At 42.6% G+C, this 26,108-nt stretch overlaps 1 protein-coding gene and 2 non-coding genes across 11 annotated transcripts in view; all 3 read left to right on the top strand.

Annotated features, from left to right (window-relative positions):
• The window catches only part of Ubap2 (ubiquitin associated protein 2), a 111,813-nt gene that overhangs the window by 81,606 nt on the left and 4,099 nt on the right, over positions 1 to 26,108 (top strand). For 6 of the 9 annotated variants that reach the window (XM_070008791.1, XM_070008775.1, XM_070008821.1 and 3 more), the window contains 11 exons: positions 1,349 to 1,538; positions 5,105 to 5,315; positions 7,724 to 7,998; positions 8,914 to 9,083; positions 11,574 to 11,787; positions 14,090 to 14,132; positions 17,219 to 17,402; positions 18,471 to 18,540; positions 22,772 to 22,997; positions 23,561 to 23,652; positions 23,947 to 23,994. In XM_070008791.1, coding sequence (XP_069864892.1) covers positions 1,349 to 1,538; positions 5,105 to 5,315; positions 7,724 to 7,998; positions 8,914 to 9,083; positions 11,574 to 11,787; positions 14,090 to 14,132; positions 17,219 to 17,402; positions 18,471 to 18,540; positions 22,772 to 22,997; positions 23,561 to 23,652; positions 23,947 to 23,994 — 1,723 coding nt within the window. The remainder of the gene's footprint in view (positions 1 to 1,348; positions 1,539 to 5,104; positions 5,316 to 7,723; positions 7,999 to 8,913; positions 9,084 to 11,573; positions 11,788 to 14,089; positions 14,133 to 17,218; positions 17,403 to 18,470; positions 18,541 to 22,771; positions 22,998 to 23,560; positions 23,653 to 23,946; positions 23,995 to 26,108) is intronic. The other 3 variants (XM_070008850.1, XM_070008840.1, XM_070008830.1) reach the window with 1 other exon arrangement.
• Positions 1,661 to 1,741, top strand: LOC138822381 (small nucleolar RNA SNORD121A). The gene has a single exon (XR_011370417.1). It is a non-coding gene; the product is annotated as a small nucleolar RNA SNORD121A (small nucleolar RNA).
• LOC138822382 (small nucleolar RNA SNORD121A) lies at positions 16,489 to 16,566 on the top strand. The gene has a single exon (XR_011370418.1). It is a non-coding gene; the product is annotated as a small nucleolar RNA SNORD121A (small nucleolar RNA).

Below are 26,108 nucleotides of genomic sequence, written 5' to 3'. Positions count from 1 at the left end.
ATGTGATAAAATATTCTAAATAAATAAGCCAAACTTCAGAAACATTTTTTTGGGGGGGTCTGGTCGTGGGGCCTGAACTCTGGGCCTGGGCGCTGTCCCTCAGCTCTTCAGCTCAAGGCTAGTGCCCTACCACTTGAGCCACAGCGCCACTTCCAGCTTTTTTCTTTTTGCGTATGTGGTGGTGAGGATTCGAACCCAGGGCCTCATGCATGCAAGGCAAGTGCTCTACCACTGAGCCACCTTCCCAGCCCTTCAGAAACATTTTTAAGTTTACTTAATTTTTAAATTTACTTAACATTGTTTTGTAAATATTTTTATTGTTAGTATAAAGGATTTGTACATAGAGGTTACAGTTACACAAGTCAAATAAACTATATTTCTTTTTGGCCAATGTCACCCTTTCCCTCACTCCCAGTTTGTCCCTGTGGTCTCTACTCACAAGTTGTAAACTTTATTAGTTCATTTTCAACATAGTATCTAGTGAGTACCACTTCTTCATTTGTTCACCCTTTGTCTCTCCATTTCTGTACCCCTCTTATATACAAATGAACAGACAAGACAAAAATAAAATAATACAACAACAAAAAGAATAAAACCTTGTTTCCAAATCATGGAATTCATTTCAATAAATAGTATTTTATGTGATCCGAATAACCTAGGCATTGTGCCTTTGTGTTCCTCCCCTAAAAATATCCTCCTTTTGTCTCACTGTGTGAATAACTAGAGTCAGGTATTATTTATTGGGTTTTTTTTAGATCTAGCTTTCTCATATGAGAGAAAATACGTGCTGTTTATCTCTCTCAGCATGGTGTACCTCACTTAACATAATTTGTTCTAGGTCTATCCATTTCCCTGCAAATGACATAATTTTTCTTTCTTTTCTTTTTCTTTTTCTTTTTCTTTTTCTTCTCAGTCGTGGGGCTTGAACTCTGGGCCTGGATGTCCCTCAGCTCTTCAACTCAAGGCGAGCGCTCTACTTGAGCCTCAGTGCCACTTTTCTAGTGATTTATTGGAGATAGGAGTCTCATGGTCTTTCCTGCTCGGGCTGGCTTTGAACCGCGATCCACAGATCTCATCCTCCTGAGTAGCTAGGATTATAGGCATGAGCCACAGATGTCCGGCTTTCCTGCAAATTTTTAAGAATATATTTTTATTTTTTCAAATCCATGATTTGATTTATATAGCTTTGTAACCTTTTTATGGTGATTGAGGTCTTCTCTTAAACTCTTATTTTCCAAAGGTTCTGCTCACTTTGGTAATTTCTAAGTTAGTTTACTTCATTTTAATTTGCCTCTCAGATTCATTTGTTGCTCATGACTTATTTCTCATTTGTATTTTGTCTGTGTAGTATCGACCTAGTAGCCTTGCTCCAGAAGCCCATTCCTCCCAGTCAGCCCTCAGAAGTCAACTCCTTTGAAACCTCCCAGCAGCAGGGCTTTGGCCAAGCCCTTGTCTTCACAAATTCTCAACACAATAATAAGATGACACCAGGAACTGGCAACTCCACCACTACCAACTCTTATTCTCCTCAGAGTCTGGTAACTCACTTTTATTTCAGTATGAGATTTTAAGGAATATACCTATTACAGTGGTAGTCAACAATATGATACAAGCCTTTTCTTATGTACTATGAATACTAAAATTACTGCAATAGATATCAGTCCAGAAAACAGTGATGTGATCATTTCCAAGCACATATCTGATGATTCTATGTGGAATTTAAGTACTGAGTTTCCTGGACCAAAATAAAAATATTTCTTCATGATTTATTGAATTCATTTTCAAGGAATAGTCACTCCAATCCAAACATCCTTTTTATTAATGATTTTTTTTCCCTCAGATTTGTTAACAGTGTGTCCCTATTTTTAACATCTTTAGTTGACCTAAATTCAAATGTTTGTCAGGTTGTTTTTTTGTTTGTTTGTTTTTTTGGTCTGTTATGGAGCTTGAACTCTGGGCCTGAGTGCTGTCCCTCTGCTCTTCAGCTCAAGTTGAGCACTCTAACACTAGAGCCACAGCGCCACTTCTGGCTTTTTCTGTTTATGTGGTGCTGAGGAATCGAACCCAGGGCCTCATGCATGCAAGGCAAGCACTCTACCACTGAGCCATCTTCTCAGCCCTGTTTGTCAGTCTTGACTTATTACAGAACTAATTCTACATCTATCTAGGTGTTTGTGTTTTTGTACTTTTCTTTGATCTCATTCCAAAAAATAAAGGCTCCTTTTTTTAAAGTGACAAACAGTAAAAGAGAGGTTCTTATATTTGAATGTGTTTTCATTGAAACAATGTCCTTCAATTGTGTGTGTGTATTTATTACTGACTCCTGGTGAGAGTTAGACTCCCATCAGAAAGAATTTCTGAAACTCATTAGAGAAGAATGAGAAGCTAAGCTGAGGGGAATAGAAGCTTAGAGACTATCTTGTGAAAAGGTAGCTGTAGAACAGTGAAGCAGTTTTGGATTTCCTTACAACTAGAATACTCCTTGTGTTCCAATGTTAATGACAAAATAAAATTATTTTTATTTCCTTGATCTTACTTCTTATGGAAAACAGTATATTCTGTTTTTTTGTTTTCTTTTGTTTTGTTTTTTGGTCCATCGTGGGGCTTGAACTCTGTGCCTCGGCACTGTCCCTCAGCTCTTCAGCTCAAGGCTAGCACTCTACCATTTGAGCCACAGTGACACTTCTGGTTTTCTTGGCGTTAGTTGTAGATAAGAGTCTCACGAGGACTTTCCTGCCCAGGCTGGCTTTGAAATGTGATTATAGATCTCAGCCTCCTGAGTAGCTAGGATTACAGGCGTGAGCCACCTGCGCCCGGCTTATATTCTGGTTTTTATCCTAGGTGAATTGGAAGAGGTTTTTTTTTTTGTTTTTGGTAAGTATTTTGTTGTTGTTTTTTAATTTTTCTGGGTAGTGCTAAGGATCCAACCAAGGAACTCATACTAGTCAAATATTTTACCAGTGAGCTCTATTTCTAGGCACTGGTGCTATTTTTTTATATATTTCCTAGTACAAGGCCTTCTATGTAGCTAGGATCACAAGTATAAGCCTCCAATGCCTGGCTATCTAGTATTATTTTGATAACAAATTTGTCAGAATGGTACTGAGATGTAAAAGGGCCATTCCTTTTTTACTGTATTTTCTAGTTGTCGGCTTTCATTCTTTTTGGATCCTTATTTTATTATTTAGAGACAGAGTCTTGCTGAGTAGCAGTGGCTGGCCTTGAATTTGTAATCTTCCTGCTGAGTCTTCTGAGTGCTAGGCTTATGCTACTACTTGTCTTTTTGGATCTATATATATGAACTAGGACAGTACAGGAGTAGGAGTAGCATTATTTTTTGTGTACTTAATTTTTCCAGAGCATGTTTGGTGGCTTTTTGTTGTTGTTTGTTTGTTTTTTTGGTCAGTCTTGGGGCTTGAACTCTGGGCCTGGGCGCTGTCCCTCAGTTCTTTAGCTCAAGGCTAGTGCTCTACCACTTTGAGCCACAGCATTACTTCTGGTTTTCTGGTGGTTAATTGGAGAGAATCTCATGGATGTTCTTGCCCAGTATAGCTTTGAAACTTGATCCTCATATCGCAGCCTCCTGAGTAGCTACGATTACAGGCGTGAGCCACCAGCTCCTGACATGTTTGGTGTTTTAAGATACTTGCTTATCAATTACCTGTGTGTTTCATTGTCTGATTTTGGAATATTAACTAAGCTCTGTGACCTGTATTTGATATAGGGTATTAATATATACTGTATTTGATATACAGTGTGACCTCAGATCTGACCTCTTCTGTTGTAATCATTAAAGATGATCAGTATGATTGGGTACTGATAACTCACGCCTATAATCCTAGCTACTCAGGAGGCTGAGATATAAAGATCACCGTTCAGTGCCAGCCTAGCCAGGAAAGCCCATGAAACTCTTTATCTCCATTTAAGCACCAAAAACTACAGCAGTGTAGCTGTGGCTTAAGTGAGAGTGATAGCCTTGAACAAAAAGTTGGACCAGAGCCCAGGTTCAGAATTCAAGCTCTAGGACTGACACACACAAAAAAGATGACCAGGGGCTGGGAAGGTGGCTCAGTGAGAGTGCTTGCCTTGCATGCATGAGGCCCTGGGTTCGATTCCTCAGCACCACATAAGCATAAAAAGCTGGAAGTGGTGCTGTGGCTCAAGTGGTAGAGCGCTAGCTTTAAGTTGAAGAGCTGAGAGACAGTGCCCAGGCCCAGAGTTCAGGCCCCACGACCAACAACAACAACAAAAAAGATGACTACTATGGTGACAGATGCAGTTTTGTTCTGGCTTGTCAAGCATGTCTTTGTCATTTACTTTCATTCCTCGTTAGTTTTAGAAAAGTGATTTATAATTGTGATTTTGAAAAAAAAATCACTTGAAAAAAATTCCTTCAAATCTATGGCAGATATTTCTGCTCCTTTTAAAACTCATGTTAGAACCTGGAAGGGTGGCTGATCTTCCAGTTTCTTCTTAGAATGTAATCATATTTTCATGTGGTATTTAAAATTTTTTTTGTCAGTCGTGGGGCTTGAACTCAGGGCCCAGGCACTGTCCCTAAGTTTTTTTTGCTCAAGGTCATCACTTTACCACTTTGAGCCACAGCACCACTTCCAGTTTTCTGGTGACTAATTGACATAGAGTCTCACAGACTTTGCTGCTCAGGCTGGCTTCGAACCATGATCCTCAGCTTCCTGAGTAGCTAGGATTACAGGCATGGGTCACCAGCGCCGGCTTCATGTGGTATTTTCTTTTTCTTTTTCTTTGGGGGGGGCTGGTCATGGGGCCTGAACCCTGGGCCTGGGCGCCGTCCCTCAGCTCTTTAGCTCAAAGCTAGTTCTCTGCCACTTGAGCCATAGCTCTACTTCTGGCCTTTTCTGCTTATGTGGTGCTGAGGAATTGAACCCAGGGCCTCATGCATGCAAGGCAAGCACTCTGCCACTGAGCCACCTTCCCAGCCCTCATGTAGTGTTTTCTAAAATGTGACTTACTAGTTTAGATGTTCCAAGATATACTCTTTAAAATACTTCTGGAAATATTTTGATGATGTGAGCCAGGCATTATCTATATTCCTGAGGATTTGTTCTGTTACTTCTCTTTAAAGTCATCCGTCCTTGGCTCAGGATTTGGAGAGCTTGCACCATCAAAAATTGCAAACCTAACCAGTTCTCAGATTTTGGATCAGTTGAATACTTCAAGTTTGAGCCAGTTTACTGCCACCCCAAGTTCACAACAGAATAGTACTAGCTCCCCCACAACTACATCTTGGGACCTCAAGCCCTCAGTATCCCAGTCTGCAGTCCTTAATCATTTTGGTAAGTATACTTTTTTGTTCTGGTGCCCATAATTGTGGACATGCTAAATTATTATTAGTAGAGTACTGAATTATAATCATTAGAGTGAATTTAGCACCACTTCCACTTTTCTAGTAGTTAATTGGAGATAAGAGTCTCATGGACTTTCCTTCCTGGGCTGGCTTTGAACCATGATCCTCAAATCTCAGCCTCCTGAGTTGCTAGGATTACAGGTGTGAGTGAACTACTGGCACTGAGCTCAGAGACATTTTTTTTCTTTTAGAATACTTGTACTTTTGTGAAAGAAAACACCATAGCCAAGTCAGAAGATAAAATGTGAAAAAACATGTTTTAAAATTATACCAAAGATAAAGCATTATGTTTCTTTATCTCTTTTCTTTTTTTAATGTAGAATTGAACCCAGGACCTCATGGGTGCTAGCAAGTACTCTACCACTAAGCCACCTTTCCAAACCCAGGATTAAGTTGTTTTTTGTTTTGTTTTGTTATTTGTCAGTCGTGGGGCCTGAACTTAAGGCTAGTGTTCTACCATTGAGCCACAGCACCACTTCTGGCTTTTTCTGCTTATGTGGTGCTGAGGAATCAAACCCAGGGCCTCATGCATGCAAGGCAAGCACTCTACTACTGAACCACCTTCCCAGCTGCAAGGATTACCTTTCTTAATGTAAAGGAGTAGTGAAAAATAGGCCAACAAGCAGGCCAAAAAAAGAGAAAAAGCTCTATGAAATATGGACAAAATCTATATGAAAGAACATTTGAGAAGTGGCACTGTGTCTCAAGTGGTATGAGTGAAGAGCTGAGAGACAGCACCCAGGTACAGAGTTCAAGCCCCACAATGGACCCCAAAAAAAAAAAAAAAGAGCTTTTGAGTATATGAAATGATGGTTACGTTCATTCATTATCATTTTATTTTTTAATTCAATTTTTTGTGCTAGTCCTGGGGCTTGAACTCAGGGCCTGCACACTGTCTCTGAGCTTTTATTCTCAAGGCTAGTGCTCTATCACTTGGGCCACAGCTCTACTTCCAGCTTTTTGGGGTTAATTGTAGAGAAGCGTCTCATGGACTTTGCTGCCCACGCTGGCTTTGAACCCTGATCCTGAGATCTCAGTCCCTTAAAGAGCTTGGATTATAAGTACTGGCTTCTAACTGGTGTTTTTATTTTATTTATTTAGTTTTTCCAGTCCTGGGGTTTGACTCGGGGCCTACTCCCTGTCCCTGAGCTTCTTTTGTTCAAGACTAGCACTCTACTACTTGAGCCACAGGGCCACTTCTGGCTTTTTTTTTTCTTCTTTTTTATGTGGTACTGAGGAATTGAATCCAGGGCTCATGCATGCTAGGCAAGCACTCGACTACTAAACCATATTCCCAGCTCTAGAGTGTTTTTAAAAGGTTTTCCTACTTATATACAGCAATTTTGAAGTGTTTGCTAAAATTTTAAATATCTACTCTGTGAACCAGGGTATGTATTTTTAGCAATTGATGCTACAGGGATAGTTGTACTTAGATTAAAAAAAAAGATCTGACATACAAATATATCAATTTCCATATTTTTTAAGGCATAGGCAGGAAAATTTGAACTCACATAATATAGAACTGGTTTAAAATGTATCCAGTTCCTTGATTTATATGTAGTTGTAAATATGAGGGAAGTAGCTTTTCCATATTAATGTGGAACAGTCTCTGAAAATTAAAATGACTTGAGAAATTAAGGAATACATTAAGATTGACATGTCTATATTTTTTTGTTACAGGGAAAGAATATATTCATTATATTGTACATTTACAACTTTTAAACATCAGTTAAAATAATAAGATAATGTTTTAAAGTTTTGTGCAATCATAAAACAAAACATAATCCTTTCTCTGTTGGCTAATAGCACTTCACTATTATTCTTAGAGGTTCCTACTCCATGTACTTTAGCATAAACTGTATGTCCTCTGTGCATGATGAGTAAGGGCAAACCAATTCAGGCAGGCTTTCCCATGTACCAGTAGTACATTATCTAACTTGATTTATTCTCTCTCTCTCTCTCTCCCTCTCCCTCTCTCCTTTTCTCTCCCTCCCTCTCCCTCCCTTCTCTCTCTCCCTATCTCCCTCTCTCCCTCTCTCCCTCTCTGCCTCTCCCTCTCTGCCTCTCCCTCTCTGCCTCTCCCTCTCTGCCTCTGCCTCTCCCTCTGCCTCTCCCTCTCCCTCTCTCTCTCTCTCTCTCTCTCTCTCTCTCTCTCCTTCTTCCTCTCTCTCCCTCTTTCCCACCTTTCACCTCCCCTCTCCTGTTGAGATTCAAGTAGAAGATGACTTATAGGAACTTATACTGAAGTAGCCCTTCATGAACAATATAAGAAGTTCAAAATTCTTGTTACAGAATAATACAGTGTTGCTTTTCTTTGTTCCTTTACATATTTCCTAGATTTTAAATCTCAGCCTGAACCGTCCCCAGTTCTTAGCCAAATGAGCCAGCGACAACAGCACCAGACCCAGACAGTCAGTGTTCCTCCTCCTGGTTTGGAGTCTTTTCCTTCTCAGGCAAAACATCGAGATTCAGCACCTGGAAACGGTACCTCCACTGTGAACAAACTCTTGCAGCTTCCTAACACAGCTGTGGAAAATATCTCCATATCTGCTCACCAACCACAGCCCAAACACGTCAAACTCCCGAAGCGGCGCATACCTCCAGCTTCTAAGGTGAGGATTTTATCATGGAATTATAGTCCTAGAGGATTTATTTGTAGTGAGATAAGTCTCAATGTGATGTAGTAAGCACATTGGTAACCTAAGTATTGTAGTTCATAACTGTAACCCCAGCTGATCAAGGGTTGAAAACCAGCTTGGACTACAAAGTTCTAGCCTGGGCTACATAGTGAGACCTGTTTATTTATTTGTTTGTTTGTTTATTTAACTTTTTGTGCTAGTATTAAGGCTTCAACTCAGGGTGGCCCGAGCTCTTACCATTTGAGCAACACCACTACTTCCATGAGTTCAAAACAAAACAAAACATAGATTACTGCTTTATGAGCATTTGGCCCTTTCTGAATGGTTAGGTTTGTATTTGAGGAAATAGATTTGTACTGAGAGCCGGAGAACCTTAATTCATATGTATAAACTTGATGATCTGGCTCAAAGCATTTGGTCTTCCGTATGCTGCTTTCTCCTGTAGTTGGAGAATGTGTGGTTCCTTGACCAAATGTTTTCCAAAATTGATATCTCCCTGAAAATAGTCAACTCAGTATCCATTCTCCTTCCTCACCATTACAACAATTCATCTGGCATTTGTTTAAGAAGCATTATATTAATAACATCAACATCTACTCCTGTGACCCTTTGAAAACTTCTTTGTTGTTGTTGTTGTTCGTGGTGCTTGAACTCTGGGCCTGGGTGCTGTCCCTGAGCTCTTCGGCTCAAGGCCAGCGCTCTACCTCCCTGTGACACTTTAATTCTTCTTTACTCTTCCCTTCTCTCATTTCTTAAAAGATAAATTCCTCTTAGTCTCTCACTCCCTGATTCTGCCAGTGTAGCCAGGGAACCCAGTTACTTTTGTGCATGCTTTCAGATTTGGAGTCCTTGACTTCTGTCCCTGACATGACAGCTCTACTTTTTCAGGTTCCAGCTTCTGCAGTGGAAATGCCTGGTTCAACAGACATCACAGGATTAAATGTTCAGTTTGGGGCCTTGGAATTTGGAACAGAACCTTCTCTCTCTGAGTTTGGATCATCTGCAAATAGTGAAAATAGTAATCAAATTCCCATCAGCTTATATTCGAAGTCTGTAAGGTACAAAACTTAACTACTTTTCTTATTTTGACTGACTTTAGTTCTTAGTTTGTAAAACAACAAAACAGTCCTAAGAAATTCCTTGTTGGATAAAAAAAAAAAAAAAGAAATTCCTTGTTGGAGATAGTGTAATCCTGTGTTAATGAGTATGAGAAGCCATCAGTGATTTTTTTTTTTTTTTTTTTTTTTTTTTTTTGGGTCAGTCGTGGGGCTTGAACTCTGGGCCTGGGCGCTGTCCCTCAGCTCTTCAGCTCAAGGCGAGCACTCTACCACTTGAGCTACAGCGCCACTTCCGGTTTTCTGGTGGTTTATTGGAGATAGGAGTCTCACGGTCTCTCCTGCCCGGGCTGGCAGATCTCAGCCGGCAGATCTCAGCTGGCAGATCTCCTCAGATCTCAGCCTCCTGAGTAGCTAGGATTACAGGCGTGAGCCACCAGCGCCCGGCTACTATCAGTGATTTTTAATTCTAGGACTTCTCCTCCCTCCCCCCATAACCTATAGCATACATTCAGAATTTCTTATTTAGGTCTGGGAAGGTGGCTCAGTGGTACAGCGCTTGCCTTGCATGCATGAGGCCCTGGGTTCGATTCCTCAGCACCACATAAGCAAAAAATAAAGCCGGAAGTGGCGCTGTGGCTCAAGTGGTAGAGCCCAGAGTTCAGGCCCCACGACCGGACCCTCCCCCCCGCCCCCCCCCAAAAAAAAAAATTGGGATCAGACTTTCTTATTTATTGTCATCTCTTAACAATGTATCTCAGGATTTGCCTAATTTGGACATTACACGCTAGTTCTCAAGGTTTATTCCTTCCTGAAATTGGAGTTTGAACTTAGGGTCTCATGGTTGCTATATTTGCTTGTTTGGTACTTCTCTACCACCTTAGACATGCTTCTGGCCCAGCCTTTTGTTGTTACTTATTATTATGTTTGCTAATCTTGGTGCTTGAACTCCGGGTCTGATCACTGAACCTGAGCTTCTTCTGCTCAAGGCTAGCACTCTACCACTTAAGCCATAGTGCCACTACCAGCTTTTTTTGTGATTAATTGGAGAGATAAAAGTCTCAGGAACTTTCCTGCCTTGACTGGCTTTGAACCTCAATCCTCACTCAGATCTCAGCCTCCTGAGTAGCCAGGATTACAGGCGTGAGCCACCAGCACCTGACAATTGTTGGTTATTTTGGAGCTGGATCTCACAAACTTTTCTGGCTTTTGAATTGTGATCTTTGGCTCTCAGCCTCCTGAGTAGCTAGGATTACAGGCCTGGACACCAATGCCCCAGCTAAGTTTTATACTTTATTGCCAAAGTTTTATTATACATCTTACCAAATTGTACCTATCTATTCATTAGTTGATAAACATTTGGTTTATTTCCTGTTCTGATGATAGTGAATTATGCTGCTGGGTACATTCAGTTATGCATTTTGTGTGCTTTCCATTCTTTTGAACATGTCCGAGGAACAGAATGTGTGGGTCCTATGGTTATTGTATCTTTAACTATTTGAATAACTTGCTTTTTCTACAACTGCAGTAATGTGGGAAGAGCTCAAGTTTTGCACATCTTTTCTCCAGTGGAATTTATATACATAGGTACATATTGGAGTTTGAACTCGCACTCCACTAGGCTCTTCCATTTGAACCATACTCTCAGCCCTTTTTGATTTCATTCTTTTTTGAGTAGATGTGGACTGTCTTGGACTATAATTCTGTTATGTAGGCTTCTAGAGTAGCTTGGATGACAAGGACACCACCACCAGGCCCAGCTATTGCTTTTATTTGGTATATTTTGGTTTGGTGATGGTATTGGGCCTGAATTCAGGACCTCACTCAGCCTTTCATTCACAGCTGGTGCTCTACCCCTTGAGCCACACTTCCAGTTCCAACATATCTAAACTCAGATAGCTGTTGGTAGAGATAAGGGTCTCAAACTTTTTGCCCTAGTTGGCCTTGAACTGTGATCCTCTCCATCTCTACCTCCTGAGTAGCTAGAAATACAGGTGTTATCCACTGTGTTATCCACAGCCAGTGGAATTTTACAAATAAAAATCCCAGATTTGAGGTATTATCAGTTAGTGTTTCCACATACAGAGGCAAGAGTTCATGCATTTGGTTGTAGCAGATATCTCCAGCATGGACATAAATGTGTGCATAGACTTCCAGACACATACACAGAATAGAGAGAAATACAGTATTTTGGCTTTGGTTCTGGGTATTCCTATATTCTCTCACCCTGCCCACTTCTCTGGTTTTCATACACTTATTTAATCCCTTTCAAATCCAAAGTTACCTAGAGTTTTAACAATTTCTACTTGTTAGTTAAATCAGGTGGATCGTGTGTGTGCGTGTGTGTGTGTTTGAAATTGAATTGTAACACATAATATAGTAATATAAATGTTATATGTTCATTTAATTTAGAAGATGACTATAAATGGATTTTGTGGTTTTACTTAAATCAAATGGCATAATGTTTATCTCCATACCCTTTACTGTTTTTAGTGATCCTTTGAATACCTCTTTACCAATGACCAGTGCTGTACAGAACACCACCTATACAACTTCAGTCATTACCTCCTCTAGTCTGACCAGCTCAGCCCTGAGCTCTACTAGCCCAGTAACAACGTCTTCCTCCTATGACCAGAGTTCTGTGCACAACAGGATCGCATACCAAAGCTCTGTAAGTCCATCGGAGTCAACTCCTGGAACCATCACAGTAAGTAGTTTTCTGAGTTTCTCCTCTTTGGATATCCTCTTTAAAAGTCAGTGTGGTAGCCGGGCGCTGGTGGCTCACACCTGTAATTCTAGCTACTCAGAAGGCTGAGATCTGAAGATCACAGTTCAAAGCCAGCCCAGGTAGGAAAGTCCCGGTGAGACTCTGGTCTCCAATTAACTCCAAGAAAACTGGAAGTGGTGCTGTGGAAGAGTGCTTACCTTGAGCTGAAGAGCTGAGGGACAGCGCCCAGGCCTAGAGTTCAAGCCGCATGACCTACCAAAAAAAAAAAAGTTAGTTTGTGGTTTAGGCATTATGCCTTTGGATAGGATTTTTATTTTGCAGATTGACCAGCCATTTGAGTAAAATCTTTGTAATGCATGAGGTTGGTTATAGTAGACATCTCCAGCTTGAACAATGAATGTGTGCCCAGAACTACAAACACACATTAGCTAAATCAAAGATATAGGTCAGAGGATTGTAAGCTCAAGTCTAGGTGAGGCAAAGCTAGTGAGACTGAATGAGTAAATTAATAGTAGTAGTTCTTACACAAAAAAATGCAAACACAGGTATTTCCATTATTGCAAAAAGTTCTCTTTAACAGTGTTGGTGGTATGCTATTTCTGAAGCATAATCAGGCCCTTTGCTAGCTATACGTCAGTCCCCTTCTTCTCCAGGATATTTCAGTCCCAGCTCTAGCTTTAGTTCAAGCTATCTTTGTCCACATCACTGCCCATTTCATTCTGCTTTCAGCTATTGATTCTGATTTCCCTGGACCCTTGATACTTGAGTGTTTTGAACTTCTACATTCTTCTCCTAGAAGCATGCAGCCCTCTGTTGTGTCTGTCCATCTGTTGTACTTTATTTTTTATAGTGCTAGAGACTGAAGGCTTTGTTCATGCAAGGCAGGCACTGTATTACTGAGCTGCATCTCCAGCTCTTATGGTTGTAGAACTTTTTTCGCGGTCTTGGAGATTGAATCTAGGCCTCCTGTTTGCTCTACCACTTAAACCACAGACTAGTCCATCATTTTAATTTTTAAAATGATTTTCAAGATGAAGTGAAATATTCCTCAGCTGTGATAAATACTGTTTCATATCCCTTTTGATTTTTTAATCTGGCACACATACTATAAAAATAAATATATTTTATGCAGTTATCATAAAAATATATTTTGTGAGGCTGGGAATGTGGCTTAGTAGTAGACTGCTTGCCTAGCATGCATGAAGCCCTGAGTTTGATTCCTTAGTACCGCCTAAACAGAAAAAGCTGGAAGTGGCACTGTGGTTCAAGTGGTAGAGTGCTAGCCTTGAAGAAAAAGCAGCTCAGGGACAGTGCCCAGGCCCTGAGTTCAGTCCCCAGGCCTGGCAAAAATTAAAAATTAAAAAAATCCCAGTACTGCCAAACAAACATGCAAGCAAACCTGTTAATTCCCAGTATGGGAGTTACATTTTTTGCATTTGGTTAACATTTTCTTTCTTGTACAAGTGGCAGAATTTGCATGAGACAATAAAGGTATCTGGTGATTTAAATATAATGGTGCAGCTGGACACTGGTGGCTCACTCTTGTTATCCTAGCTACTCAGGAAGCTGAGATCTGAGGATCACAGTTTGAAACCAGCCCAGGCCCAAAAGCCCACGGGACTCTTACCACCAGTAAACTACTGTGAAAAAAATGGAAGTAGTGCTATGGCTCAAGTGGTAGAGCGCTAGCTTTGAGCACAGAGGCTCAAGGTCAGTGCTCAGGTCCTGAGTTCAAACAATAGGACTGGCAAAAAAAAAAAAAAAAAAAAGGTACTATGTTCTTTAATGGGTATATATTCCTTATATAGTTGGATATTTTAAGACTATCTCATTGCTATGTCCTCTTCCCCAAATACTAAATCTGATTTTCAAATAATGTCAGCGGGGCTGGGAAGGTGGCTCAGTGGTAGAACGCTTGCCTTGCATGCATGAGGCCCTGGGTTCAATTCCTCAGCACCACATAAGCAAAAAGAAAAAAGCCGGAAGTGGCACCGTGGCTCAAGTGGTAGAGTACTAGCCTTGAGCTGAAGAGCTGAGGGACAGCACCCAGGCCCAGAGTTCAGGCCCCACAACCGGACCCAAAAAAAACAACAAACAAACAACAACAACAAATAATGTCAGCTCCTTGGGATTTATTAGAGTTCGTTGTTTGGAGGATAAAACAGAATTGTTTCTTCAGTAATCTGTACTTCATATGATTACTGCTAGATCCCAGTAATCATCTGGGTAATCATGTGGGTATGTACATGGGTACACTTACTTTCTCTTCTGTTCCTTGTAGAATGGACATGGTGGTGGACGAAGTCAGCAGACACTAGACACTAGTGAGTATATCAGCTAACTATATGGCTGGCAGAAATCAAAGAAACATGGTGATGTAGGTGATATAATGAGGAAAATACCAATTGGCCAATTGAATAACTAAAAAAACAAACCAACCCAAACAGCCCTTTTGTATTTTTCTTGGAAACTTCACTCTTTCCTTTCTCTCTACCCTATTAATTAAGTACTTAATTAATTTTTTTTTTTTTTTTGGTCTGGTCGTGGGGCCTGAACTCTAGGCCTGGGCGCTGTTCCTCAGCTCTTCAGCCCAGGGCTAGCGCTCTACCGCTTGAGCCACAGCGCCACTTCCGGCTTTTTTTCTTTTTGCCTGTGTGGTGCTGAGGAATCGAACCCAGGGCCTCAGGCATGCAAGGCAAGCGCTCTACCACTGAGCCACCTTCCCAGCCCCTTAATTAATTTTTTGACATAATGGAGTTTAAGCTGTGGGCCTCAGGCTTGCAAGGGATGTACTCTACCACTTCAGCCATGCCTCAGCCCCCTCTTTTTTTTTTTTTTGAAGCAGGTCTTACTGTATAGTCCAAGCTAGCCTCAAGATCCTCTTGCCTGAGAAAACAGGAATATGCCACCATATACTTCCACTTCATTGGAACAACAACAAAAAAAATTAAGACAGACTCATCCCTCTTTCTGTGGCAAAATCAGTAAAGTTAGCATGAAGTTCCTATGTGAGCAAATTATAGCTGGTAGTATAGTAGAAATATCACAGCCACAAAACGGAGGTGATCTTCTGTTATTCTGCCATATTAGACTGCACCACAGTGCAATATATGTTACTCATTTCAAAGATGCTTTGACAGACAGATTCCAAGTTGGTGAAAGGGCTATCACATCAGTAATGTTTTAAAATAATCAAGGACTTCTACAGAAGAAATTATCCTTAGTACAGAAAATGACTGTGCTTTTTGTTTACAAGACCTGAAGGACTATTGCTTAGGAAGAGACCTAAGTGTTGTTTACTGTGGATGCTGCACAGGAAAATGAGGATCCTTTTCTTCTATACCTATAACAGCTCAGTGATTACTGGAGAATCCTCAGGTGAATCCCTGTTAGTTGTTTTTAGCTTGTCTGTGCTTGTTGATAGTAGTTTTCTTTTATCATTAAGTAAGGCAAATAGATATCCCCTGTGGATCTAGAAGCCAGATTTTTTTTTTTTGAGGTGGAGGAGGAAGAAGCAGATAGAGTCTCACTCTGTAGTCCAGGCTGGCTTTGAACTTGTGACACTCCTACCCTGAGTGCTAGGATTACAGACATCTGCTTCCATGGAAGCCTGTTTCTTGATGGCTTTACTCCCTCTTCCTCCCCAGTAGTGGCAATTGAACTCAGTTCCTCACCTTGATAGCCATGCCTCTATCCCTAAAGCCTTTTTTTAAATAATTTTTTTTATTGAAATTGATTACATAAATTTTCACAAATTTTACAGTATTGTGGGATAGTGATACTTACTAAAGTAACAAACACATTTTAACCTTCACAAGGCAAATTGTCTTTCTTTTGTTTTGTTTTGTTTTTGTTTTTAAATAGAGTTTTGGGGATATAGAGTATGAATAGAGATATTTAGACCAGGGTAATCCTCCGTTGCAGTTGAAATGATAGGTTTAAAGCTCCAGAATTTGTGTTTGATGATAATGCTAGGCTGTTAGAACTGTTTTGAGAGATGAGGAGCTCTGAGCTTGTTGGATTTAAGGGACATCTCCCTCCAGCAGCTATGGTGACAAATTTCTTCTGATCAGTCATGGGGTTGAGAACATATAGAGAGGTCCTAAATGGTTTGGAAGTTTTAAGTGGGGTAATAAATATATGAAGTATCTAGAAAACATATGTAACTAAAACAGTTTGGGTTTATTTTTAATTATTTTGTTTTTTTGGGAAGTGGCATTGACATTTATACTCAGGACCTTACTATTTGAGCCACAGCACCCAACCCTTGGTGCATCTGTCTGTGGTTGGCCTCAAAATGCGATCTTTCTGGTCTCCTAAGTAGCTGAGATTACATATGTGAGCCACCCTGACCAACTAAGATTGGTTTTTATTTTCAGTACTCTCTGCCATCTGTTCCTCCCCTTCCTTCCCATCTCTTGTTCTTTGAGAGGGAGCTTTACTGTGGGCTTATTGTCAGGTCATCCCCAAATTCAGGCGAGTACTTTCAGGTGAGGTCCAGCAATTTTGTCTTTATCTGACTGTCTAAGAACCAAATTAATCTTTGGAATAACCTGTCAATGAGAGGGAGGACTTAGGAATGCAAAGGACTCTCAAGAATTGACCTAAAGACAGTTGGCCTGCTGCTTCTTGTTCTTCCTGTCAGAGTGCTGCCCCTGGTGCTTATATAGAGCCTGGCAGAAGGGAAAGACGGTGATGTTCTTCCAAGCACATATCTGAATTGTATGTGTGGACAAAATGAAGCTGAGTCTTTCCCACCAGTCAGGTTATGTCCGTGACCGTTCTGAAATCCAATAAATTGTTTATGTGCCTCGAGAGTAAACTGTTGAAGCACATTCCAAGGATGTTCTTGCAGGGCATTTGGAAGTAGGTATCGAGCAGCAACATGTTTTCTTTCTGCATATTATAGTCAGTTATAGACATCTCCACAGTGTGTACACTCTGCATTCTCGTACCCACTTGCTCCGAGCTGATACCCATTTGCATTGGTGCGAGGTAGATGAAAGCACCATGGAGTGGCTTGCTAGTCAGCTCTGCACTCTTCTCTGTTGAGCCTTTGGAGGAAAATTGGCCTTAGCTTGTAATTATGTATACCAATCTCAGCATCTATTTTCCTTTCTGGTTGCTGCAAATGTTAGGTGTCAGTAGGTGGGACAGGTATGTTCACAGGACAGTGAATGATTATTAAAATGTCATTGCCTGTTTTGGGTTCAAATCTTGCATGTCCAGTCATCTCACAGTTTCAGTAGTACAGTCTGACAGAGATGGAGCCATCTGGTGATATGCTTGGGAATTGTCCTAGGTTATATAACTTTATATGTGTCATCTGAGCCTAACATGTCACAAGATACTGAGCATATTTCCAATAATCAGTGTTGGTTCAGGACCTCAATGCATTTGTTTCTTACAGCTACTTCATCCGTTCCAGCTCCAAAGACAACAGACCCTCCTTCCACCCTCCCATCTGTGGGTTCCCTGCCCAGCACCACCTCCTGCACTGCGCTTCTGCCCTCTGCATCCCAGCACACTGCCACTTTGCCCTCCTTGTCCCAGCCTGGTGACCTGGCCAGCAGTTCCCTCTCTCAGCTTAGCAGGTATGGAGGAACTGTGGGCCTAAAGTGAGAAGTACATTGGGGCAAAGTCCTTGAACCCCTTCAAAGGGTTGTTCCCATGAACAAAATCCATTTGTAGGCCCTTACATGATGCTTTGAGCTTTTCCCTTAGTACCCTAGTTTAGGTTTGGGGCTGGCCAGGTCTCAAAAGTACCAGATGTGAAAACTAACTGCTTGTAATGCCTCTGCTGCAATAGAGATCTGGGTCTCCTGGGAAGGGTTGGGGCCTTGGACTCCTGCACTTTCCTTGGACCTCAGGCAGATGCTATAAGCCTAACTTGTCCCCAGCTCTCAGCCAGGTTGCTGTGACGTGGAATAAGAATGAGGTTGGATTTCTGAGCAGAGGTCTGACTTGCACTTGTCATGGCTCCAGAGAACAAGATGTAGGAAAATGGGTTTGTTTGTTACCTATATCTTCAGTGTACAGTTTCTTTTAGCCCCTTTAGTTGGGATTGGCCTCTGGACATGATGAGAAATCAGGTTCTTACTCTGTCATATTGTGTCATTTTATGAGTTCTTAAGTATGGCAGAGTTGGCAGTGTGATACTGTTTTGGTTTGTTTTTCTTTTTTTTGGGTCCGGTCGTGGGGCCTGAACTCTGGGTCTGGGCGCTCTCCCTCAGCTCTTCAGCTCAAGGCTAACGCTCTACCACTTGAGCCACAGCGCTACTTCCAGCTTTTTTCTTATGTGGTACTGAGGAATCGAACCCAGGGCCTCGAGCATGCAAGGCAAGCGCTCTACCACTGAGCCACCTTCCCAACCCCAGTGTGGTACTGTTTTTATTCTCTCTGCAAGAGCAAAGGAATCTCTTGTTTTCTGAACTTGCCTGTGGAAGTTTTGGCCAGGATACATCAGATCTCATGGCAAGGGATCCTTTAGGTCATTCCTAAACACCAGGACCTCGTCACTAGGTTCTGAGGGCAGGAGGTCTGAAGGTCAGGCTTCCCCAGGATGGGCATAAGCTTCATTGTAGCCATTCAAGCCAGAGAGACCTGACTCGTGTGGAGAAGCTTGTTTGAGTGGACATTTGGTCTTCTCTTTTGTCTTCTAGTTCCCTCTCGAGCCACCAGAGCAGCCTCTCCTCTGTGCCTACAGCACGATCCTCGAGTACACCGCACACAGTAAGTATCCTCAGACCACCCTCCCTGGCACACTGGCAGTTTCCCATGTGAAGCTGAGGCTTTAGTTGATGCATTTTGAAGATCTGAGACAATCTGGAGTCTCTTAGCTGAGGTGTCTTTATGCAGTTCCATGGTTCTATGTGCTGATTCCTGGGCTCTGTGGTGACCAGCTTGCTTACTGAGGTCTGACTCCTTGGAAGTACTGCCTCAGACCCATGTGCTCTCAGGAGGGCTTTAGCAGTGAGCCTTGTACCCAAGAGCTTACTATGTTCCTCTTTCCTTACAGGAGATATTCCTACCCAGTAGGGTAGAGCTTTCTATGTTCACGCATGTTTGATTAAAATTACTTGCATGTGACACCACTAGGGTTTGAACTTGGGGTCTGGCACTCTGCTGTTTCCCCCGTGCCCCTTCCCCTCAAGGCAAGCACTCTAGCACTTGAGCCACACCTCTACTTGTGGTTTTTTGCTGGTTAATTGGAAATAAGAGTCTCACACAGGCAGGCTTTGAATCTTGATGTTGAGACCTCAGTCTCCTGAGTAGCTTGGAAATCTGAAGGGGCGGGGGGCACAAAAAGTCAAGCAGAAGCCAGGTCAGGAGACATTCCAAGTGGAGGTGTCAGCTAGGATGTGTCCTCTGTGTACCAAAGAGTAACCCCAGATCATGGTTTCTCTTTGTAACTAAGAACTGTAATTTGATCTATGAAATTGAAGCATTGTTTTAGGGGATGTGGGTTGGGCCGGTGATGAGGTAGAAGGAGTGGTGGTAGACTGGAGAGGAGGTGGGTAGGAGCTAGCACAGACAGGAAATGCTGGGCCACACAGAATGCTGGCTCCTGGGCAACAAGGCTGCAGGCAAGTTGGAGTAGCAGGTCCACAAGGAGGCAGGATTTGGTTAGAGATGAATTTGAGAGGCAGGAAGATAGTAAAAGAATCAACTGCAAAGTAAGATGGTGGCAATTCCATCTCTGTGTCTGATCTTCTAAGTAAAATCTCAAACATGATCTTTTCTCATAAACCACATAGGATGCCATCTTCACCATGGAGCACAGTGTGGATACCTGCCTCTGCCTTTGGTCATGCCACCCTCACCATGAGTGCTGAGGAGCTGTCTCCCTGACTCCAGTCCTATATCTGGGAACCTCCTGCTCTTGTACTTGTAGTGAACTGTACACTGTGTTAGCATAAAACCATGATTCTCCTTCTCCACCTCCCATGTAGCTTGAGGTAACAGGATATAATACTGAGCCCTAGCTAGATTTAGAAAGGGTCTAAAATTTTTCTTCTCTGGCTGGCCTCAAACCATCCTCCTCCTGTTCTCAGTCTCCCAAGAAGCTAAGACTACATGTGCAAACCACTGACAGTTGGCTTTTTTTTTTTTTTTTTTTTTTGCCAGTCCTGAGGCTTGATACTCAGGGCTTAGGCACTGTCCCTGAGCTTCTTTTGTTCAAGGCTGACACTCTACCACTTGAGCCACAGTGCCACTTTCAGCTTTTTCTGTTTATGTGGTACTAAGGAATTGAACCCAGGGCTTCATGCATGCTAGGCAAGCACTCTACCACTAAGCCACATTTCCAGCCCCCCCCCCCTTTTTTTTGTCTTGATGCTAGTGTTGCCTTGTATAGGAAGCCTATATTATTTGCACATTTATTAAATATAGTTTTGACCAAATGTGATACAAATACATATGTATATTGAAAACTGAAAGGAATTTCAAAAACAATTATTTTCCACACATAACATTCTGTAGCTCAGTTGATATGAAGAATCCCAAGTTGTCATCAGCTATGCTTAAATCTTTGTGTGATCTGAATGTTTCCCTGCCCTTAATTTCATGAAAATATGCCTCCCAAAAATTAATGTGCCTGGGTGCTTGTGGTTTACTCTTGTAATCCTAACTATTCAGTAGGCTAAGATCTGAGGATTATGGTTCAAAGCCAGCCTAGGCAGGAAAGTCCATGAGACTCTTATAGGACTCTTATAGAAAAAACGAGCACTGATGACTCACACCTTACAATCCCAGCTACTCAGGAGGCTGAGGTCTAAGGATAGAAGTTCAAAGGCAGCCCACATAAGAATGCCTTTATTCCCACAGCCTTCTTAAAGTGGTCTCATTGTATGTTGGCATTTTTCCAATTTGTAGTAAAAAAAAAAAATAGCCCTTCAGGGATAGAGATACTACTTCTTTTTCTGTACTGGGGTTTGAATTTAATTTGTCCTTGTTAGGCAGGCACTTAACTACTTGATCTATGTCCCCAGTCCTTTAGCTTTTAATTTTTCAGGTAAAGTCTCATACTTTCTCCTAGCCACAGTCCTCCTATCTCTGCCTCTCAAGTAACTGGAATGATAGACATTCACCATGATCATGATGCCCGTCTTGTTTTTGTTGAGAGTCTCACTTTTTTACCCACATTTGCTTCAAAACTGCCTGTTTCTGCATCTATAGTAGCTTGGATTTTAGTTGTGCACTACCACACCATGTCAGCCTTCTTTTTCTTTTTATTTATTTATTGTTTTTTGTTTTATTGGGGGGTCCAGTTGTGGGGCCTGAACTCTTCAGCTCAAGGCTAGCGTTCTACCACTTGAGCCACAGTGCCACTTCCGGCTTTTTTCTTTTTGCTTATGTGGTGCTGAGGAATCAAACCCAGGGCCTCAGGCATGCAAGGCAAGCGCTCTACCACTGAGCCACCTTCCCAGCCCTCAGCCTTCTTTTTAAACTAACTTAATTTGACATTTTATATTTTATAGTCATATTACATTTTACATTTGGACATTTAAATAGACATTGAGTTTACTTTTTTTGTGAGTTGTTTATATTTTAGGTTCATTTTTGTTGGGTCCTTAATCTCTTAAGAACATTGAAATTAGGGATACTAGTAGTCAATTTTGGTGAAAGGTACATATATTCCACTTAGGTTTGTCGTATCATTGTTTGTCTTTTTAATGTAGTCAAATATATCTTTTCTTTCATAGTGTACCTTAGATCTTTCTAGAATTATAAAGGAAATCTCACTGTTTTCTCCTTCACTTGCTCCTTGGGGAGCTAGCTGCCCAGGGCAGGCTGAGTGGGCCCTTTAGCAACAGATAGGAGTCAGATGAGCCTGGGGTATGGCGTCCTCACAGTGCGAGGGGCAGAGATGGCCCCTGTGTGGATCAGTGAAGGAAAGCTTTCTGAATGCCTTCTCAGCAATCAGATGCTTCTCTTCTGGATGGAGAATTTTTCTTCCTTCTGTATAAGGTTGCATGTCTAGTAACTCTTCTGAGCCTTGGAGAGACCTCTTTATTTCTGTGACAGGTAGTCTGGGGTGCAAGTCTGGCTTCTTAAAGAAGTTTGAGACTTAGGAGCTTAAGAGAACAATGTGTCCTACACCTGCCTCTCATGAGACCTTCCCCACCCTGGTTCTGCACTGAAGGAGCTTAGAGAATCATTTCTGCTTGTTCCTTAATGAGGAAGGTGGTGGGATATGCACAGGGACTGAGTAGCGGCAGCCTTACCCTTTCTTCTAGGGTCTTCATGTTCATGTTCTCTGGGAGTGTCTGTGTACAGCACACCATCTGGTATAGAGACTGGTGTTGGTCTTTAGGTGTTTTCCTACCTATTTGGAATTTTATCCAATCTGGTGCCTCTTTTCCACCAACCTCAGTGCTTGATGCCCTTCCAGAAAGCAGACCTGGTACTTTCTGCTGAATTTTGTCCTTCCCAGGTTGATCTTGTTAAACAGGCATAGTGATTAGCTATACCCTTTTAGGTAGCAACTGTGAAGCACATCCAGACTCTAGGCTGTTACTAGGTTTGCAATTAAAAGCTTTTCATGGCTTCCTGTGGTTTCCAGGCTAAAGTATCAAGAAGTCTAATAGGAAGTCCAAAGATTATGGTTTGAGCTAGGTTACCACCTGTGGGACCAGTTGGTCTGTGAGGTGAGTTCTGCCCCCATATTTAAGTGGTCTGTGTTCATTTTTGGTCTGAAGTCTGCCTAGTATTCCGGTGCCCTGTTTCAGATACCAAAGCATGAGCAACTTGCAGGATTAGAGGCATTGATCACAGTTCAGTGTTAGTGATCCTAATGTTCTACTTTGTAAGTCCTGATGCCCAAATCTGGCCATAGACAGGCCACAATGATCACTGAGCTTCTGACCCGAGTCCCTGGCATCGTCATCTGCCTGCTGTGCCATGAGACTGCAGGCTCAAAGGCCTGGCCAGTCTCTCCCAGCATCTTCTTCTTTACCTCTAGATCCATGTGTCCTGGCTTTTGTTTTGCCAGCATGCCAGTGTGGAGAGCACCCCTCCCCTCCAGTCCTCGGTCACCTTCTCAACGGCAGCAACCTCTGCCTCGAGTGCCCAGTCCTCGGGTGTCAGCCTGCCTGGGAGCATGAGCACTGTGAACAGCCTCTGCCTGGGCGGGACCACTGTGAGCGCACCTAGCAGTAGCACCAGGGCCACGCCCTTGGTGACCTCAGGTATGTGCCCCAGGAGCCTTTCTGGTTCCCTTAAATATACGAACTTGGCTTTGTAGGAAGGCTGTCCCTCAGAAGATCCCACGCTCACTCTTGCCCTGTCTTAGCCATTGTATTTATTGACCTCGTAAGGCTGATCAGCTCTCCCATTCCTGACAACTTTTATGCTAGCATGGGCTGCTTCTGGTCATTTTATGTGACCAATTGTCTGTCACCAGACCTAGACTGTTATAGTGGGCTGAACTGCATGACTTCCTTCTGTTGTGAGGAAACAGTTTGTTTATTCAGTGCAGTGTGTTCTTTGGCATTGGAGGGCAAGAGAATGTGTCTCTCTTGCTTTGAAACATCCAAAATATGGTGACTTATGTTTTGTGTCTTCCCTGGGTCACTTGCTAGCATGAACCTACGCATGCCCCAGGCACTGCCCTGCCCTTGTAGCCATGGCACATTTGGAGCAGCACTGTCACCAACAGTGACTTCAGAGACCTGTGCTTCCTCCCAAAGCAGCCAGGGAATTTTCACTTGCGTGGTGATTGTGCCACCCCATTTCATTTTCCCTTCTTCAGGCAAAGCACCTCCAAACCTGCCTCAAGGGGTGCCTCCCCTGCTGCACAACCAGTACCTCGTGGGCCCTGGAGGACTGCTTCCTGCCTACCCGGTGAGTGCCCAGTGGAGCTTCTGGCTGGCTTAGGGGCTGGCACCTAGTAGAGCCTGAGGGGGTTGTGGGTTGGGCCAAGGGGGCCCACCTTGGGCTGCTTTTCACTCCCTGTCTACCCCTCTGATTCCTTACACATCTTCCTTCATCCAGGCAGATCACATAGTAGCTGATCCAAGTCCCATTTCTGCATGTGACTTATGCCTCTGACTTTGTTTTGACCCCTTGATGGGCATGGACTTCCTAGAGGTTGGTAGGTAGGTTGTAGTCACTAATACATTTTTGGTTCTCATGCAGATCTATGGCTATGATGAGCTCCAGATGCTGCAGTCTCGGCTGCCCATGGTGAGTTGGCCATTTAGACTGGGTCTTTCCCTCCGTTGGTCTTGACTGCTACCCTGCTAAGTCTTCAGGATCACTGGCCTGTGGAATACCCTGACCACCACTGGTGGTGTACCTGGGATGGTTAGAGTTTCATTAGATGAGTATTATGCGCTCATTCCTGGGAAACTGGACGCTGTCCCTCAGCTCTTCAGCTCAAGGCTAGCGCTCTACCACTTGAGCCACACTGCCACTTCCAGCTTTTTTCTTTTTGCTTATGTGGTGCTGGGGAATCGAACCCAGGGCGTCAGGCATGCAAGGCAAGCACCCTACCACTGAGCCACCTTCCCAGCCCCTGGGCTTCTTGTTTTTGCTTAGCTTTTTCACTTAAGGCTGCCACTTTACTACATGAACCACATCTTCACTTCCAGTTTTTATGCTGGTTAATTGGAGATAAGAATCTCATGGATTTGTCTGCCTAGGCTAGCTTAAAACCTTAATGCTTAGATCTCAGCCTCCCAAGAAGCTTGGATTACAGGTGTGAGCCACCAGTCAAGCTTTTTTTGTTGCCTTTTTAAATCTCTTGCTTCTTCTTCTTCTTTTTTTTTTTAATCTCCTTATCTCTTAATTGGAGTTGTTCATACCATTCGGATTTAATGTAATTGTTCAGATAAATGGACTTAAGTCTATCTGCTTTCTATTTTTATTCTGTTTCATCTGTTCTATATATTTTCTTAGAGCTTGTTTTGGGCTTTTCATTACATGTCTTTTTTTGTTATAACACTTTATGTATAATATAAAATCCTTTCAAGGGGCTGGGAAGGTGGCTCAGTGGTAGAGCGCTTGCCTTGCATGCCTGAGGCCCTGGGTTTGATTCCCCAGCACCACATAAGCAAAACGAAAAAAAAAGCCAGAAGTGGCACTGTGGCTCCAGTGGTAGAGCACTAGCCTTGAGCTGAAGAGCTGAGGGACAGCGCCCAGGCCCAGAGTTCAGGCCCCATGACCGGACCCCCCAAAAAAAATTAAAAATTTTTATGGGCTGGGAAGGTGGCTCAGTGGTAGAGTGCTTGCCTTGCATGCATGAGGCCCTGGGTTTGATTCCTCAGCACCACATAAGCAGAAAAAGCTGGAAGTAGCGCTGTGGCTCAAGTGGTAGAGTACTAGCCTTGAGGTGAAGAGCTGAGGGACAGTGCGCAGGTCCAGAGTTCAGGCCCCACGACCAGCAAAAAAAAAAATAAAATCCTTTCAAGAACATATTTTCATTCCACCTTTCTTGGTATTTGTGCTATTTTTTCATACTTTTTTTGTGTGGGGGCCAGTCTTGGGACTTAAACTCAGGGCCTGGATGCTGTCCCTTAGCTTTTGTGCTCAAGAGTAGTGATCTATCACATGAGCCACAGCTCCATTTCTGGCTTTTGGTGGTTAATTGGAGATAAGAGCGTCATGGACTTTTTTTCCTGCCTGGGCTGGCTTTAAACTGTGATCTTCACATCTCAGCCTCTTGAGTAGCTAAGATTACAGACATGAGCCACCACTGCTCAGCCAAACATTTTACTTCTATAAAACTGATAGAAATCTACAGTTAATGCTTTGCTTAAGCCAACTTTTTTCTTTTGTCAGTTATGGGGCTTGAACTCAGGGCCTAGGCACTGTCCCTGAGCCTCTTTGTAAATAAGGCTAGCACTTTACCACTTGAACCACAGCAACACTTCCATAGCCAATTTTTTCTTTCTCATGTTCTCTCTCTCTTTTTCTCTCCCCATATATCTATATCTGTATGTATGTTTTTCTTCTCTCACTGGAGAAGCTGAGGTTGGCCTTGAACTTTTAAGCAAGTTCAGCTGGAACTGACCATCTTTAGTGTACCTCATCTTCATTTAAAAGAATGCCCACTTTGGGGCTGGGAAGGTGGCTCAGTGGTAGAGCTCTTGCCTTGCATGCCTGAGGCCCTGGGTTTGATTCCTCAGCACCACATAAGCAAAAGGAAAAAAGCCGGAAGTGGAGCTGTGGCTCAAGTGGTAGAGTGCTAGCCTTGAGCTGAGGGACAGCGCCCAGGCCCAGAGTTCAGGCCCCACGACTGGACCCAAAAAAAAAAAAAAAAAAGAATGCCCACTTTGATGTCTCACTGTGTAGGTCTA

This window comes from Dipodomys merriami, unplaced genomic scaffold (genome assembly GCF_024711535.1).
Source record: "Dipodomys merriami isolate MVZ:Mamm:240054 unplaced genomic scaffold, mDipMer1.0.p SCAF_11, whole genome shotgun sequence".
NCBI lineage: Eukaryota > Metazoa > Chordata > Mammalia > Rodentia > Heteromyidae > Dipodomys > Dipodomys merriami.
Note: the sequence above shows the minus strand (reverse complement) of the source record. Positions and strands in the feature narration are given on the sequence as shown.